The sequence below is a fragment of the Anas platyrhynchos genome, chromosome 4, assembly GCF_047663525.1.
Source record: "Anas platyrhynchos isolate ZD024472 breed Pekin duck chromosome 4, IASCAAS_PekinDuck_T2T, whole genome shotgun sequence".
In the NCBI taxonomy this organism is placed as follows: Eukaryota; Metazoa; Chordata; class Aves; order Anseriformes; family Anatidae; genus Anas; species Anas platyrhynchos.
In genome coordinates this window covers 30,292,059-30,309,007 of record NC_092590.1, presented here as the reverse complement: position 1 = coordinate 30,309,007, position 16,949 = coordinate 30,292,059, and the positions used below count along the sequence as shown (strand labels likewise).

Sequence of the window (16,949 nt, the reverse complement as noted above, 5' to 3'; positions counted from 1 at the left end):
AAAACTGACATGCTATGAATATTGCATTCATTTTTCCATTTTAGCAGACCAGTTCTTTAGAATACATCTTTGCTATGCAAGTAACTCAAGGTTGCCTTCTGAAATTACTTTTGTCCATGTACACAGGAAAAAACTATGTTACTAAGGATCAATAAGATTCGTGTAGCTTATTGACTAAGTACACGCTTAGACCAGAAATCAGTCACTATGTAGTGTAATGCAAAAAACTCACTTGAGAGGTAAAAGTTCAAATCAACCTTTCCTGAATTCTTCATCATTTAGTCAAATGAGAAAGAATTTAGGATGTAGCTGGGACAAGCACAGGATGCACAAAGAAGTTCAGGAATGGCAAGAATACATTATAAAACCTGAGGATATTTTTCTTGTGGGAATGTTCAAACACTACAAATAAGTAGAGTAACTGTGGATCAAAATATATTTCTAGTGAACACAGAGCCTCTTGGTTGGCATAGATATACCAATAGGCCTTTGGTTTTATTCATGAGCTCTTATCTAACTAGATAAACAGAAATTGGAACACAGTAATAACACCTCACTGAAAACAGGCTGTTAATTTCTTTTGGCTTTATGTTTTAAATGCTATAGCTCATACATTTAAAGACATAAAAGTTTAGAGTGCCCTCAACTCTAGTAGACTTGCTTTTCACATTAAATCTATAATTATTGTTTTTAGAGTTAAGGCAAAATATTGTTCACAGGAGCCTTAGTGCCAGAATAAAATTAAAGGAATGTCTTTCCAGATAATAAGGAAATTTTCTGTGCATCCCCTTCAAAACAACTAGTACCTGGCACTGTTAGGTGGGTATTGTGTTTTCACTCTTTGAGTATCTGCTGGAGTTATATAAAGTTATACGTTTCTTAGTGTAAGAAGTACTTTGATGATGACCACACTTACTATTATGCCAGAAATGTTCAGCACCTTTCAAAACAAAGGTTTCTGCCATTCCTGATATTTAAAGAGTTAAGATTTTATTTGTGTTTAGTAATGTATTAGTTTTCCACACAGCTGTATTTACAATATTCTAACGACCAATTATTTCTGAAACAAAAAGTATTTCCAATTACCCTAAAATCAAATAATGGCAGTCATTCATGCACAGAAGTACCACAGGCTAGAAGGATCTATCGAAGAAAATATGCTGAAGGAGAAGAACTAGTCTAGCAAGAAAAATACATGTATTTTGTTCTATGAAAAAAAATAATCTTGATTTAGAAACAGAGTTGCATTTATGAGCACTATCATTTAAATGGAAAAATGATGGTCTATGCCTAAACAAAATCTTGTATTTTCAGCTATAAATCTTTGTTGCTATACTTAGAAACAGAAACACCACTAATCAAATGGTATCAATACAACATGAGAAAGTTACTTAACTAAAATTCTTCACAGAGTCTTTGAGATTCACATTTAAGTTTTGCTTCTCACAATAAAAGTGGCAAAAAATTCTTAACAATGCTTAATAAGAAAGTGGCATGATGAAAGCTCAACCAATTCCTTTTGGTCCATAGCATATAATTTTTCATCTCTCCCCAAATGATAATTTGTATTTTCCAGTCAGTTCCTGATTTTGGAAAATCAGGAACTGATTGGGATTTTTTTTTTTTTTTTTTTTGAACTTCAATACAAAGGCAGCATCACTGGATAACCTTTAAAGGAGGTAAGAAGACTTATTCTGTACAAAAATTATTGTTATTGTCTCCCTTGAGACTGAAACGATCCTGACATCAGAAAAATCTTTCTGATAATCTGAATAAGATACCCAATCATCTCCATCCTTAATTCTACTTAAACAAATCTGGCAGGAGTTATATTTCTGACATTATCACTGCATTGTTATGAGTGATTCATGAACCATTTAACAGCCATCCGAAGTTCTTCAGTGCTTGAAGCATTGATGCACACCAGAGCATCCCATGTTATTAATACCTGCCCTTGAGAAATCAATATTCAGTTGTGTCAAGAGGTGATGCAAGGCTTGTATGATTAAGCTTTGGTTTACCAAAAAGAGGCACATTAATAGAGCAACGGGAGTAAAATTGGTAGATTTGACAAAGAGTATCTGGAATTTTTAAGAGAAATGCCTCAAGGAATTGGTACTCACAATGTGGGTCTCCAGCTTTCACAGATGCTCCATCTTATTAAATTACAAAACAGTGATTTTCCATCTATCAAGTAGATAATATTTGGCAGATCCCCTAGTTTTTGACGTATGTTCTACTGCAGATAAGGCTGCCATGTTATGTCTTGCCTCTGCTCAGTGTCAAGTATTTATAATTGTTCTAGGACAATAGAGGTTCTAGTTATAGGGATTTGAAGCAGTCAATACTGCACTTCAATAAATCTTCCTGGGAACTTCAGTTATGTAGCAAGACACATTACACCTTTAGAACCATCTATAATCATATATAATGCCCTGTGGTCTCAAGAGACTGATGTAACAAATACAAATCACAATAATTATCATTATTCTGCAAGATGAACTAGTTTCGAGTCATTAAGTTGTCTTTCATCCCTGATAGACAGAAAAACCTATAGGAAAAAGGCATCCAGAGAAATGCTAGATTAACAGATACATGCAGAGGCCTGCAATAAAGAGATGCTTATGTTCTAAGCATTAATATTCCTGGTAAAATTGGGTACTCTCCTACTTTATTTTCAAGCAGTGAGGCAACAAAAACAAGGCTGTAATAATGATGAAGTACTGACAGAAAGAAATTCAACCTACAAAAAGGCCAACAGAGCAAGTGCCTCAGCATTTAGATAAGCACTGAAGTGTTAAGCTAGCATCAAAGACCTTAGAAAATAAGTTCTGAAGCACTTGCACAATTTGTAGGTGGAACTAGAGGGCAACACAGACCAAATCATACAGGAAGACAGCAGAGCACTGGCAAAGTGCAAATTCTGAAGTATTGCAGAAATGCATTATAGTGTTTTGGATATACCTCAGAAATGCTAAACTACACTTAGAGAAGAAGGCCAAGAAAAAATGCAATGAGCACCACTGAGACCTAAGTAAGAATTTAAGCATCAGTCAAGGTGCAACTGTTGCTACTGGGAGATTTTTTGAGCAAGACAGATGTGATTTGACTATTTTAAGAAATTGCTTGTATTGACGAGAAGTTGGGAGTAATGTGCAGTAAGGGTCTAGTATACTCTTAACTCATTACAAGAAACCTAAAGCAAAAAGAAAGAATGAAGAAGAGATCAAATAATTGTCTGGTACTGACAGTATTGATCTGGTAAGCTAAAACTAAAGAGTAAGAGGTCTTTTCAGATGACGACTTCACCAAATAAAAAACGTGTTTTAAAAATAGCATAATATAATTTATACCCCCCTATTATATATATTGTTGATTAAAACTTTGTATTCACTTTGAACCTGGTTAATTAACAGCATTTCTAATAAAACTGTGTATCTGCTGAGAAAACACCTACAATGTTTGATGAATACAGATAGCTGTCTACATGACCTGAAGCTTTTTTTTAATATCAAGTTATTTTAGTGTACATCAGAAAGAATTTCTATAATTTCTATGCCTAGCCACTTTGTGATTTACAGCAAAGGTCTTGTTGAAGACCTTATTTAGATTATTCAATTAAGTAAAAGCCAAATATGAAGATATTAAAAGATTTAGCAGAATGCTACAATTATGATTAGGGAATTCAGTGGGTCACACATACTAGGAAGTTTGACAGTTGTGCAAGAAGTTTGACACTTATGCAAGAAAACAAGAAATAACAAAAGAAGACTATAAGCATTTTCTCTCTTTACACCTTCAAAAATAAAAATAAAATAAAATAAAAGATTTTGTTGACAGTGTTAATTCAGAGGGATGGAGCTCATGTTTAATGTGCAAAGACTGCCAGGACTTGGCAATGAATAAGATTTCACTTTATTTACAACATTGATGATACTTCTTCACTACACACTCAGCCACACTGTGGTTTCAAAAGTTATCTAATCTGTTTTATATCAGCACCATATTACAGTATGATGGGCCAGATGGAGGAAATAAGAGAGAAGTAAGGAAAAGCTTGACAATTTTGGATTCTGCAATGTGGAGAGTTGGTGTCACTAGTAGCATTGTTCTATTTTTTTTTTTTAGCTGCTGAAGTACCATTAACATAATCCAGTAGTGTTTAGATCAGATTTAGTATAGTTTAGATCATCAGATTGTAGCAGTACTCTTGAGAAGGTATTTTAGACAAGAAAATAATGTAAAATTAGTTGAAGCTAATTTATGGAAGTGTTTTCTTAAAATCGTGGATATACTGTACACACATTGCAGGGATCAGGTAGAACAGCCAACTGGTATTAGAACCCTGGTCTGTATTAAACATTTTATGTCTTTGACGATTGACAAGAGGTATGTTGTCCTCCAAAGAAAAAGGGTGTTTATGAGGCTGAAATGATTGTGGGCTGTTTTTGTTTGTTTGTTTTAAAAAGACAACCAAACAAAACACATTATGTTCTTTACTTTAAAAACAAATTTGCTTGGATAATGTTTTATTGACTAATTCTGGTAGCTGTACACTGCTTATAAAAATAAAAGCCAAAATATTGTGCTACTATAAAATAATGGAGGTGTGTTAAAAGATTAAATGTTAACTTTTAAAAAGCAAAATTACCACATAAAAGAAGGCAGTTAGTATATACCTAGGGAAGTACAGATTTATTTTTGTTCAGATTTACAGATGGTGTAGCATGATAAAAATCTTTATTTCCACAGAAATCAGAGACAAACCATAAATATTGAGTGATAACGGAGATTTATTGTGAAAGTTTTAATGTCACAAGTGAGATTCAAAAAATTAGATTAAAATTTTCAAATAGGCTGAGCTGACTTTGAAACTTACTACCAAATCAGTCTTATCACCTCTACTGAGTATCAGAAGAACTTTGGTCCTGATTTATTCCTTTGAAAAATCTCTCTCATGTTAGTAAGAAAAATTGGCAATTCTGTCTAGTTTCAGCCAATATTTGATGAGGAAATTGTTTAATTCATTACTACTAGTTTGAATACATAATTAATGCTATGACTCACCTAGATCTAAAATTGGTATATGATCCTCAGAAAAATAATGCTTATATGTTTTGTTAATTTGTTTAACTGAATCATGTCAGGACATTTGCTGGAGATTCATCCAGGCAGAAAAACTCAAGTAGTTTTAGGTCTAAATGACTGATTTTTTTTTTTATCATAATGTTAATTCAGTTATTTTAATAGGTTTACAAAATAGAACATTATGATGTCCTATTTTAGCAATAAAAAGGCTTATTTTACAATATAAGCAAAGTAGATAGGCAAAAAAAAAATAACATAAAAGTAATGTTGTTCTTTATTTTGATCTCCTTCCTCCGCATACTTACTGAAAGTTGGCATGAAAAGCAATATTGCTCTAAAAGCTTTAGCCACTGTTTTACACTTTATTTAGAATGTCTGATTTTCGAGCTAGCTTTTCATTTAACTTGTGTTTTTTGTTTGTTTGTTTTTTACTTCTTGTTAGGTATTCAAGGTAGATCATAAACCTTTACAAAGATTCATCATACATCATTTAAAAGCTTGTAGTTCACTGTAATAATCTTACTATGTTAAGAAAAAGATAGAGCACTACTAAAAGATCAGTCACATACATATGCAGGTTGTTCCCATCTTTTACCTTGCTGTCTTTGGAAGCAGTAGCACCACTCATTGTTAGATATCAAAGTGTCCTTGTATGTGTCACAAGAATTGAAGAATGCCCTTGTGCATGGTTCATTCTTGTCAAGGTAAATACTTCCAAGTTCTGACTGGTCCAACAACAGGTCATAGTTTGTATCAAGCCTATTAAACATCCAGCCAAGGGAGTCTTTGCAAATTGGCAAAATGCTGGTATCAAATCCTAGGAGGCAAAAAAATAAAAAAATTAAAAAGCAGATAACAGGAAAGACAAAGCATGTGCTGAGCTCAGCCACCATAAAAGAATGCTGTATCATGGAAATTGCTTCAGTGGTACATAGTTAGAGTACATAGGCAGTGCACGCTATTGAAATACTGTGTATAAATTATATGTCAGCTTTATTAAAAAAAAATCATTAAATTAACCTGCTTAAAATTAATTTTACTATCAGTCTCCAAGCATTTAGAAATACGAGTCTTCTTGTCAAACATTATGCCTATAACACACATATTATGTACAGTAATAAACGATCCACAATGATTTTCTGGAAAATAATTATGTTGAGGAAATTTAGTGATATTATAAATCAGGAGAGTGGAGCGACACTTAAGTGGCTTGCAATGTATAAAGAACTAAGAAAAGAATGAATCCCAACTAACTCACTGGACTCCACCTTTTTCTTCCTTTTATCTTTACCTGATGTACTGCACATCTCAGGAGACCATGGACAAGGTGACCAATAAGAGCTGCCTCCTGCCAGTATCAGATCTACTCAAACAGCTTGCATCTTCCTTAAATTGTTCCTTGGTAAATGGACCAAGAGGAACAGGCTGAATTAATTATCCCTGTAGGCAGATCTCAGATCTCATGTCCTGCACCAACTGTAAAGTACAAGCAGACTTGTATATGGACATGGAAGGGAAATTCATAAACTGCCAGGTCTCTCACACATGCAGATAAAACTGTATGTAAAACACACATTTTTTTCCTGTTCATGTGCTTATGGTGCATGTGGACAAGCAGTTGAATATATACCCTAATACAAAACAAGATTTAGTGCTTACTGAATACTACTAATACTACTAAAATATTGAATATTACTCTACTAGAATAGGTTTCCAGCTAAAATGAGCAGTTAAAAAATGAGACACATGATTATGGCTGTAGAAAAGTTGACATGAGAGTTCCAATTAGTACATATGAATTCCCAGCTTCTACTACTGCTAAAATCAAGCCTGCTTTCCTTAGTCTTAGTTCTAAGACAACCACATAAACTCCCTGTCCCCAGGAATCCTAAATTAACGATGCCTTTTGCTTAAGTTAATCTTGCTTCCTGTTGCATATATTATTTCTGCTTGACAGGAGGAAAAAAAAAAATCCCTTAAAGAATCCCTTCAGTATTGATCTTTTTGATGTGTTTACCACAATGTAAAAACACTGTCTAGCATTCAACCAAAGCTCACTAAACAAAACAAATTATTTTCGTGTGGATTATGAAGAGCAGAGACAGATGGGACCAGGCTGAATGGATAAGGACATACTAGCGCATGTATTTTTCATCTTTATCTGTAAAAGACATTGAAATTATTTAACAAGTGTTTCTGATTTGAAAAATCCTGGAAGGTTCCTCCACCTTAAAACATTTTTTCTAAGGATGAATGTTCAGTATAACATTAATTACCTCTAAGGCTCTGTTCCTGAAGGCCTCTTAACACTTCTCAGGTACTTTGCTTTCCTCTGCTAGTCATGCTTTCAGCTACAGATCATCCACCATTCAGAAAGGGTTTGATATCAAACATACTCTTTTCTATCCTGGCTTTTGTGTACCTGTATGAAGGGAGGAATTATTGTTGTGCTCAAAAAATTTTTCAGATTTTGGAATTCTAGCCAGCTCACCAAACTTTAAGACAAGTTGCAGAAAAAGAGCAACCATGAGGAGAAGACAGATTTTTTTCTGAATAAATAGAAGCTAGAATGAAAGGTAAGACAAAAGCCACTTCAAACGTGCATTCAGGGATGGATCTTGTGGATGAAAGTAGATAATTGCACAGAAGAGCATACCAGCATGTGGAATTTTAAGTGTGGGTTTACTGAAAGAGGTAGCACTTTCTAGCTTGAGATGCAGTATTTGTGGTCCTCGTTGGAAGTGCTCAAATCCTTAAGTACGTTATCTTCTAGGATACTAGAAGCTGGTGTTATATGTTTAATAAATTATTCTAAGGAAAATAACAACAAGTGAACACTCTGCTTATTTTATCTATATTTGTCTGGTTCAAATTTTGCCCTAAGAAGAATACATTGATCAGAAGTACAGTGAAGGACCACTGAACATTTCAAAGGTTTCATGCAACACTAAATTATGGTTGGAATGATACTGTATGTCTGCATAATAGTTTATTCGTGACCTTTTTCTTGATTTTATAAATTAGCATTATCTATTGATTGAAATTCATTTTCTATTCTCATTCCTCAAGATTTTCTCTTTTCTACATAGGTTTTAGACTTTAACAAAGTGTCTAGTAGAGATGTCTCACTGGATTTACAAAAAAATTTCATATAATAACCTTTTTGTGTTAGTTACAAGTCTGAAAAATAAAGTTTACTCATATTAAAGCTATGATAACCTATCCATTAAATAGTATCATGTACTGGAAGCATTGTGGTTTACAGGGTCTAGCTTTCTTCCAGATAACTGTATCATGTAATCACTTAAAAAACTGATCATGCTTTACCTTGAAAGCAGTGTTTTGTTTTGTTTTGTTTAATTGAAAGTTGTTGTTTTTAAATTCTTTCTCTTCTGTGGTATTTACAAACTGTAGCATTTAGTGTTTTAAATAGAGAAAATAGCATCTCTGCTTTTATTTTGCGAAGTGAAACAAGACAAATTTTCTTGACTGTCAATCATTGCAGTGTAGTGAAGGAAGTCAGAAATCTAGGTCGAATATTATATTAGGTGAAATAAGTAAAAATTGGTAAAGCACTACAGAGGTAGGCCTGTCACGTGTTCACAGAGACAAAAATGACCCTTGTTTGACTTAAAAAGGCATTGTCCACCTACTCCAGAATGGTGAAAACACATGAAGGTCATTATCCTGAGTTCCATGTTCATAGAACCCACTGTTAAGAGATTACTGTGTTGAAAACCCACTGTTAAGAGATAACTGTGTTGAAGTCAAGTTTTTGGTTCAACCTTTGAGAACCTTTAAGTAATTGGCCAAACTTAGGATAATCATAATGACTTTCTTCCTCAACTATCCTATTGAGAAATTAATACACCTCTCACTCTTGAAGGTGATATACTTGAGAAAAAGAGTTAGCAGAGCCCTTAAATACATATCTAGAGCTAAATATCTGCTGACATGTTTTGACATCATTTCCTTCCATTACCTAAACAGGGCCTACAAGAAAGCAGAAGAGGGACTCTTTGTCAGGGACTGTACTATCAGGACAAGGAATGATGGTTTTAAACTAAAAGAGAGTAGATTTAGATTAGAAGACATTATTTACTGTGAGGGTGGTGAGGCACTAGAACAGATTGCCCAGAGAAGCTGTGGATGCCCCACCCTTGGAGATGCTCAAGGCCAGGCTGGATGGGGCTTTGAGCAACCTGGTGTGGTGGGAGATGTCCCTGCCCTTGGCAGTGGGGGTGGAATTAGATGATCTTTAAGGTCCCTTCCAACCCAAACCATTCTATGATTCTATGACATGAGAGACATTATCACCGGGTGACCCAGAACTCAGAAATTAATTGCCCCAAATCATAGACAACATATATTATTATTTGAGAGCCAATTAGAATACTGTTCTTATGCATTTTTCACAGTTGTGACACAAAGCAAAATGAAAGTAAAGGGAAAGAATTAATACAGTAAAAGGATAACAGTTCATTCCTGTTGATGTTAAGTACCATGACATCACACTGAGGAGAGCAAAATTGCTGCTCAGATATCTGATTTAGGGGAAATATTTTTTTCTCTCTCTTATTTTATCTGTTTTTGTGAAATCTATTTCCATATATGCTAATGAAGTGGGCCTTTATGCAGCTATTTCTGAACATTGTTGAAACTCAGTGAAAGTGAACAGAAGTATTAAGGGTTTAGCTGAATTTCACCTAATGCATATACTGCAAGAGAACTTGATTTAGAAAATGTGAAGTATCAGTATAAGCTTCCCTCATGAGCCAAAACAGTCCCAAGGGAAATATTATTGAGAAACCCACCCCTCATCCATGGCTTCCATATTAGCATTCAAAACATTACATCAAAAGGAACTGAGAGAAGTGCTCCTATGTTTCTGATTATTTTTCAGGGGAGAATTTCAACTCTTAGTAAACATAATATGCTTTTCAAGGTAAAAATATTGTTTGCTTGGTTATTACACTCATAATTAGTACATCTTTGTGTACATTGAGGAAGATAGATTTTGTCATTATTTACGTGGAAATTGAAATAGCATATATACATACATTTCACACACTGTATTATGTAAAAATTATTTATAAAATATACAAGAGAAGTAAACAGTGTGAGTCTTTCTGCTATCAGCTCACTGTAGAGCATAATGAAAGGCACTGACAAATCACATGTGAATAAACACACATGCGCTCTGTGCTAGAGTGCAAACTGCCATCTAGATGATAGCCTTTACTTGTTCAGCTTGCAAGTTGCACAGATAAAAGGTGTTGCACTTGTGATGGATTTGTCTACCATCTTGGTTATTAGAAAACTTTCAGTTAACAAAATCTCACAGCTGAGGCCTACAATGCAAAAGCTGGGAAAAACTTTTCTTTCCCAATGTAGTTTTATCAGGACAGACTAGAGCTAGAAGGACTAAGCTTTGGGGATGATTAAACAGATGCGAATGCTTTCTGTCACATTTGCTGCTCACTGAAATGCTGATCTAGCTGAGAGTCATCCGGCTCCATACTAGCCCAAGAGATAGCATGAGGCATAGTACTCTGTCACCTCACTGTGATTACACAGATAGGAGTAGAGCAAGGATTAATGCAAAACATGGGGAAAGTACCAAAGGTCTTATGATATACCTAGGAAAACTGACTCTCATTTTGCATCAAACTGTGGATGGGAAAGAAATAGAGCACAGCTGCAAAGTCCCTTACACATTTGTGAAAGGTTGCATCCTGAAGTCTCTCCTTCTCCAGGGGGAAAAACAAACAAGCAAACAAACAAACAAAAAACGACGTTACCAGTTTGGTAACAGGTTGACATCATGGATTAAATGTATTCTGTGGAACCTCATATCAGGTGGGCCATTTTATTAATGAAGTGATTGTTAAGGAAAAGATATTTGAGAAGGGAGAATTAAAATAAAATGCTACAAATAAGCATCTATGGATGTTTCATTGTGTACAAAGATAATTCTGTACAAAAGACAGAGTTGAAATAAATGTCAGACAACAATACAAGTTTAGTTCATTCAAATTCTTAATTTAGGTGAAGGTGGATTAATTTAAAAATCCTGCTCATATGTACTTCTGAGTATGCTAACCTGAAAATTCAGATAGTCATTAGAAGAAATGACTTTTCCTTCCAGAAAAGGTGACTGCAGCTCAGATAGTATGATTCAGTCTGCCAGCCTGTAAAACTTTCCAGTAGAGGATATTGGACACTGTCTGAGATAATCTCTGAAAGAAGCCAAATTCTCAGTAAGTCAGGATTTTCAAGACATTAAAAATGATGTTTAAAACTACACTTTTTTTATCTCTTAAAACTATTCAGTGACTGTATGGGAGACTACAGAGAGCAGTAAGCAATAGTTTACTGTTCTGTTTACCAGTTCAGTCTGTACATTGGGGCTTCTATATACGCTTCAGTAAAGACAACCAGGGAAATGTAATTTATCTCTGTATAATGTCAGCTATATCATGTCTCTTCTTAAATCAGGAACTTCAGATAGTCAGAACGAAGTAAAAACCTCCAATTAATATCTGAAATTATTGATTTTATTTACACTTTTCTATATAGAATTAGTCTTTTCTTGCTTTGAGCTTATATGGATATTTGACAATTCCAGTGTAATAGTATCTCTCCATACTAATTTTAGACAAGCCATTTGCAAGTAATGTTCTTTCACACATATTTTTTTCTATTATTTACAAAATTATTAGTGTATTTGAATCCAAATAATCAAACTATTACCAAGACATAAGAAGATTCTTTATTATCAGTAGCCTCTGGTCCTTCATCTCTTAACACAAGGAACACAAGTATTCTTCAGAAATAGACTGCCTGTTAACAGAAATACTTATGGGACTTATGGTATTTTTGTGCTTTGCATTTGATGAATTAATTCCCTAGAGTTTTATCACACAAAATTAGTAGAGAAATAGAGTAATTATTTTAAATCTTTAAATAGATGAGTAAAATCTCACCTATTTTTTTAACTCTTTATTTTCTCATCCACAAGGGAATAATAATGGGGGTACTACTGTAGAATGGGGGTGAAGTATTCTTTTCCCTTTTGTGTCATCTAGATAGATCATAAATGGGTTGAAGACAAGATTTAAGGTTTTATATAGTATTTGTAATAATGATCTTTCTAGAGGCATATACTCTGAATTCACATGAGCACAAAAGGGATCCTGGAAATAAAATGTTATTAATTATTAGAAATTAGTTTCCATAACTAGTAAGATTCAGACAAAAAAAAAAAAAAGTGTCAGTTAAAAAAACCTGTGTAACTCGGTAAAAACACAATATAGGCACCTTATATTTTTAACTTGATATCAGAATATTGATGCCTCTAACAGAACATCAACTTAAATACTATTGTTGGGGCTGTTTAGAAATACCAGTCATGATTGTAACCATAAATGAGGAGCATTTAATAGGTGAAACAACTCTGAACTGTGCTAGCAAGGCACAACCAACTTTCACTATATCTACCTAGGGCAGAAGGACTGAGTCTTTTAATAAATACCGTTCCAAGTGCCACCAGAGAGACTGAAACAGGAAGAAAAATAAATGCAAACAGACAACCAGAAAGGATGTCACAAATTGCTTTTTAAAATGCAGAATGGTTTGTCAGCAAGGAAGAAACTACGACAAGAATAAAAGGCAGCCTGGGAGAAAGGGTGCTACAACAGATTTTTAAATCCCCATCGGGAATGAACAAGTCCAGGGTTCTGCTGGAATGATTAGGACTCTGAAGTCATTAGGAAGTTGCATTCATGTATCTTTTTGTTGTAGTTATTCTGCTGTATAGATCCTTAAGATTCATATGCTAATACATAATTAAGAAGTTCTTTGCAGTTGTTTCTAGACCAAGCTGTCACACAACCCTAAAAGAGGGGGTGGACTCCGTTTAATCTTGATACACTTAAAAATTAAGACGCCTGCTGTTATGGACCCACTAAGACTTTGGAGACTGACTTTTGAGGGACTTTATTAGGGATACTCCTTCAGAGTTAGCTCTTGACAAACAACTGTAAGAATTTATTAATGATATTAGAAATGATATTACCATGCTGAATGATTATCATTCTTTTTTCATCTTTCTTTGTGATTTTACAGGGACATAGAGATGCAGTATTTTCTTCTAAACCACAGGAATGTAGTTAATTATAATATCTTTTGCTGCCTAAAAATGAGGAGCTTTCAAGTTCAGAAATGTACAGAAAACAGAAAAAATACAGAGTTGCATTAGCCAAACCAGTTTTTAAACAGTTTTATATCACTATATCCAAAAATGTAATACCAATTGAAGTACCAATATTTTACCACAAAATACTGATTCTGTATTCATTCAAACTCTTTCTGCCTACTGAAGGACTGTCAGTTTGCAGTAGACTGTTAGATTAATTAGATCAAGTAAGTATGGGCCAACTATAAAATTGAGTAAATATCAAGCAAATAGAATCCTTTATATTTGAAAATATTTGTTTCATAATTAGATATTAGCAATTTGAGTAACTGATCATAGTACTGGAAAAACTACACTCTGAATAGTCATTGTTCAGATATCTTTGTGAAACTCTGCAATTTTGTCCAAAAGAAGAAAATATAAGGCAATCCAAACACCTAACATGAAAGCATTTTCTTAAATTTGATTTGGCTCATTTTAGTAAAAAGAAAATAAAGATGCCGAAGACTATCATCACAACTCCACATTTCCAACCTAGCATTCCTATAACAATTAGCAAACTTTTCAACATTCTTACAACAATGCTATCTCTGTTTTAAGGTTGATGAGGTATAATTCCTTGAAACAGAAAGCCAAATTTAAAACCAGCTTTGTCTTGAATTAATATTTTGTACTACATTCTAGATACTTGTGATTGATTTCTGGTATGATGTTACAAGTGTTAGTCAAACATTTCTGACAGTACCATGTTCTCAGGGAGTTTAAAGACTGTAGTGCAATACAAACAGACTTTTCCACACCTTTTATTTCCTTACCTGTCAAATAAAAAGAGCCCTGAAAAGACTATTCTTAGCCATCCAAATTAATCGTTTTTGCCTCTCAAAAAATCAGTAGGGTGGGATCCAGTCTAAATTGTTCCTAAATTTCAGTTACCTCCTAAACCATGTGTGAATTCTTTACAATGTCAAAGGAGAAAAAATCATGACTATGAAGGCTTCCCAAAAGGAAATTCAAAAAACTGGGCCAGAAACTTTTTTTTCCCTCAATTGCAATAATTGTATTTGAAGATAAGATCCTCTTCTAAAAGGTTTTAAAGGCAAATAAATCTCTCTAATTGCCTTAGAAAGATTCCTTTATAAGATCAAGTCAGGTACGAAAGATCCCCACAGACACTAACATTTTGAATTGGATCATGATGTTTGCTACAAAAGTGAATAGTCAAAGACTTCCCAGACCAAAGTTTTATCCAATTGACCAATCTATTTTAAACACATCCAGATATCTTACAACTGCTTTGATCTACATAATCTAAGCACATGGTTATTATTTTCTGCATTGAAGATAATGATCTTTGTTCATAAACATGAACATTTAGGATGTACTAGACATAAAATTTACATTAGGTAAAAAACATTCAATCTTACGAACTTCACTGTTTTATTCTGTGACCACTTATCTTCAAAAACAAACCAACCAGTCTGAACATGCAACAGATTCCTAGGTCAAAAACTTCACAAGGTCCAAAAATGTAAAGGGCTCATACTTTTAGAGTCACACCTATTAAAAGTCTTAGATCTTTAATCTAAATACAGTCCATAATTTCTATTATAAAATAAAAATTAGCAGACAAATCATAAAACAAATGTGAGTACAAAATGTACAGGTACATAAAAGTACTTGATGCTAGAGCTGAGTTTTAATTGAGTGATGAGATAACATTAGCTATATTATTAGATACTTTTTCTTTTTGTTACTACACAGTAAAAGCTTATTTAATGAGCTTTACAGTTTGTATTTCTGTTGATTTCATTACTGCATGAGAACATGGCACACAACAAATTATGTGCACCAACTAGAAAATAAACTGGAAATATATTTTCTTAATATGTTTTTCTCAAGATCAAGAAAAAGTATCATACCTATATTACTACGTAACATTCTTGCATTACCACCATGCTACAGAAAGAGTTTTTACTCAGTGGTAAGAGAAGTAATTCTCAGATAAGACAGAATCATCTTTAATTCATTGTGTTTTACAGAATTATAATTTTATCATGAAAAAAATCACAAAAAGAAATGATGATTCCAATTAAAACAAATAAATGAATGTGGTGGGGTGTGGGGGGGGGAAGGAGGAGCTACGAATAGCAATCAGGCAAAAGCTAAAATGTCTCAAGCACTGAAAAGGTTAATAATGAAGGAATTAAAGTAATCAGCCAGTGTTGGCCATATTCTGTGAAATTTGTTCTCTGCAGGAATTCATAGTTTGCTCTTCATGTGAATGTAAGGTAGAGTTTTAAGACTTACTAAATCTAATTTGACTCTCCTCCAGTAGGTTGTCACTCTTAAAACTAATATTGCACATTTTAAATAAATTTGGTATTTTAAATTGTGGTGGTTTTACTCAGGTGGGCAGCCGAGCTCCACCACAACCGCTCTCTCACTCCCCCTCTCCTCAGGGAGGAAGGGGGAGAAAATACAACACAGAGAACTCGAGGTTTGAGATGAGAAAGGTTTAGTTAAAGGGAAATGGAATGGGGAGAAAAAAAAAGAAACAAAAGAAACAATAAATCCACGCGGAAGCACAGAGAGAAGGAAAAAAAATTATTCTCTACTTCCCATCAACAAGCAATGTTCGGCCACGTCCTGGGAAGCAGGGTCTCAAAACACGTAGTGGTTGTTCAGGAGGAACAGCCCCCTCCCCCTCGAGAGCCCCCCCTTTTTATTGCTGAGTGTGACATCAGGTGTTATGGAATATCCCTTTGGTTGGTTTAGGTCAGCTGCCCCAGCAATGTCCCCTCCCCATCACTTGCCCACCCCCAGCCTGCTGGCTCTTGGGGGCTTGGAAGGAGTCCTGATGCTGTGCCAGCACTATGCAGCAATAGACACAACACTTGAGTGATATCAGTGCTATTCCAGCTACGAGTGCAGAGCACAGCACCATGTGGGCTGCTGCAGGGAAAAGGTGACTCCAGCTCAGACAGAGCCAACACATAAATAAATTTGATAATTGTATTTTAAAACTTTAGAAAACTTTTTTACAAACTTTACTGATTTCTACAACAAAATGTCTATTTACATATTTGTGATGTTTAAAAATAAATTATTCCCCCTACTGTTTCAAACTCATTAGTACTCCTTAGTCTTTTCCAATTCGAAGTACATCTTTGAAAATTGCTTTTTACATACAAGCTTCTTTTTTGTGTGTTTTTCAGTACGAGTACTTACAGTGACATCAACTAGCAATCATGGGTCACACATAATTAGAGCTCCCGTACATTATTTCTTATTGCTAGCTATTCTGCAACTCACTTTTCTCTATGAAAAAGTTGCTTAAAACCCCTACTTGTTTCTTTTCCTTTTTCTCCTCATACAGCAGCTAATTATTAAGTACATGTCCACTGTCACTTTTCACAGAATCATCTAGGTTGGAAGAAACCTCCAAGATCACCGAGTCCAACCTCTGATCTAACACTAACAAGACCTCCACTAAACCATATCACTAAGCTCTACATCTAAACATCTTTTAAAGACCTCCGGGGATGGTGACTGAACCACTTCCTTGGGCAGCCTATTCCAATGCCTAACAACCTTTTCAGTAAAGAAGTTCCTCTTAATAACCAACCTAAAACTCCCCTGGCACAACTTTAGCCCATTCCCCCTT

The 16,949-nt window shown here is 34.4% G+C and overlaps 1 protein-coding gene across 2 annotated transcripts in view; it reads right to left on the bottom strand.

The window, feature by feature from the left end:
- Positions 1-16,949, bottom strand: part of SPOCK3 (SPARC (osteonectin), cwcv and kazal like domains proteoglycan 3) — a 191,659-nt gene that overhangs the window by 4,982 nt on the left and 169,728 nt on the right. For both annotated transcript variants that reach the window (XM_072037332.1, XM_038178733.2), the window contains one exon: positions 5,684-5,905. In XM_072037332.1, the coding sequence (XP_071893433.1) occupies positions 5,684-5,905 (222 nt within the window). The remainder of the gene's footprint in view (positions 1-5,683; positions 5,906-16,949) is intronic.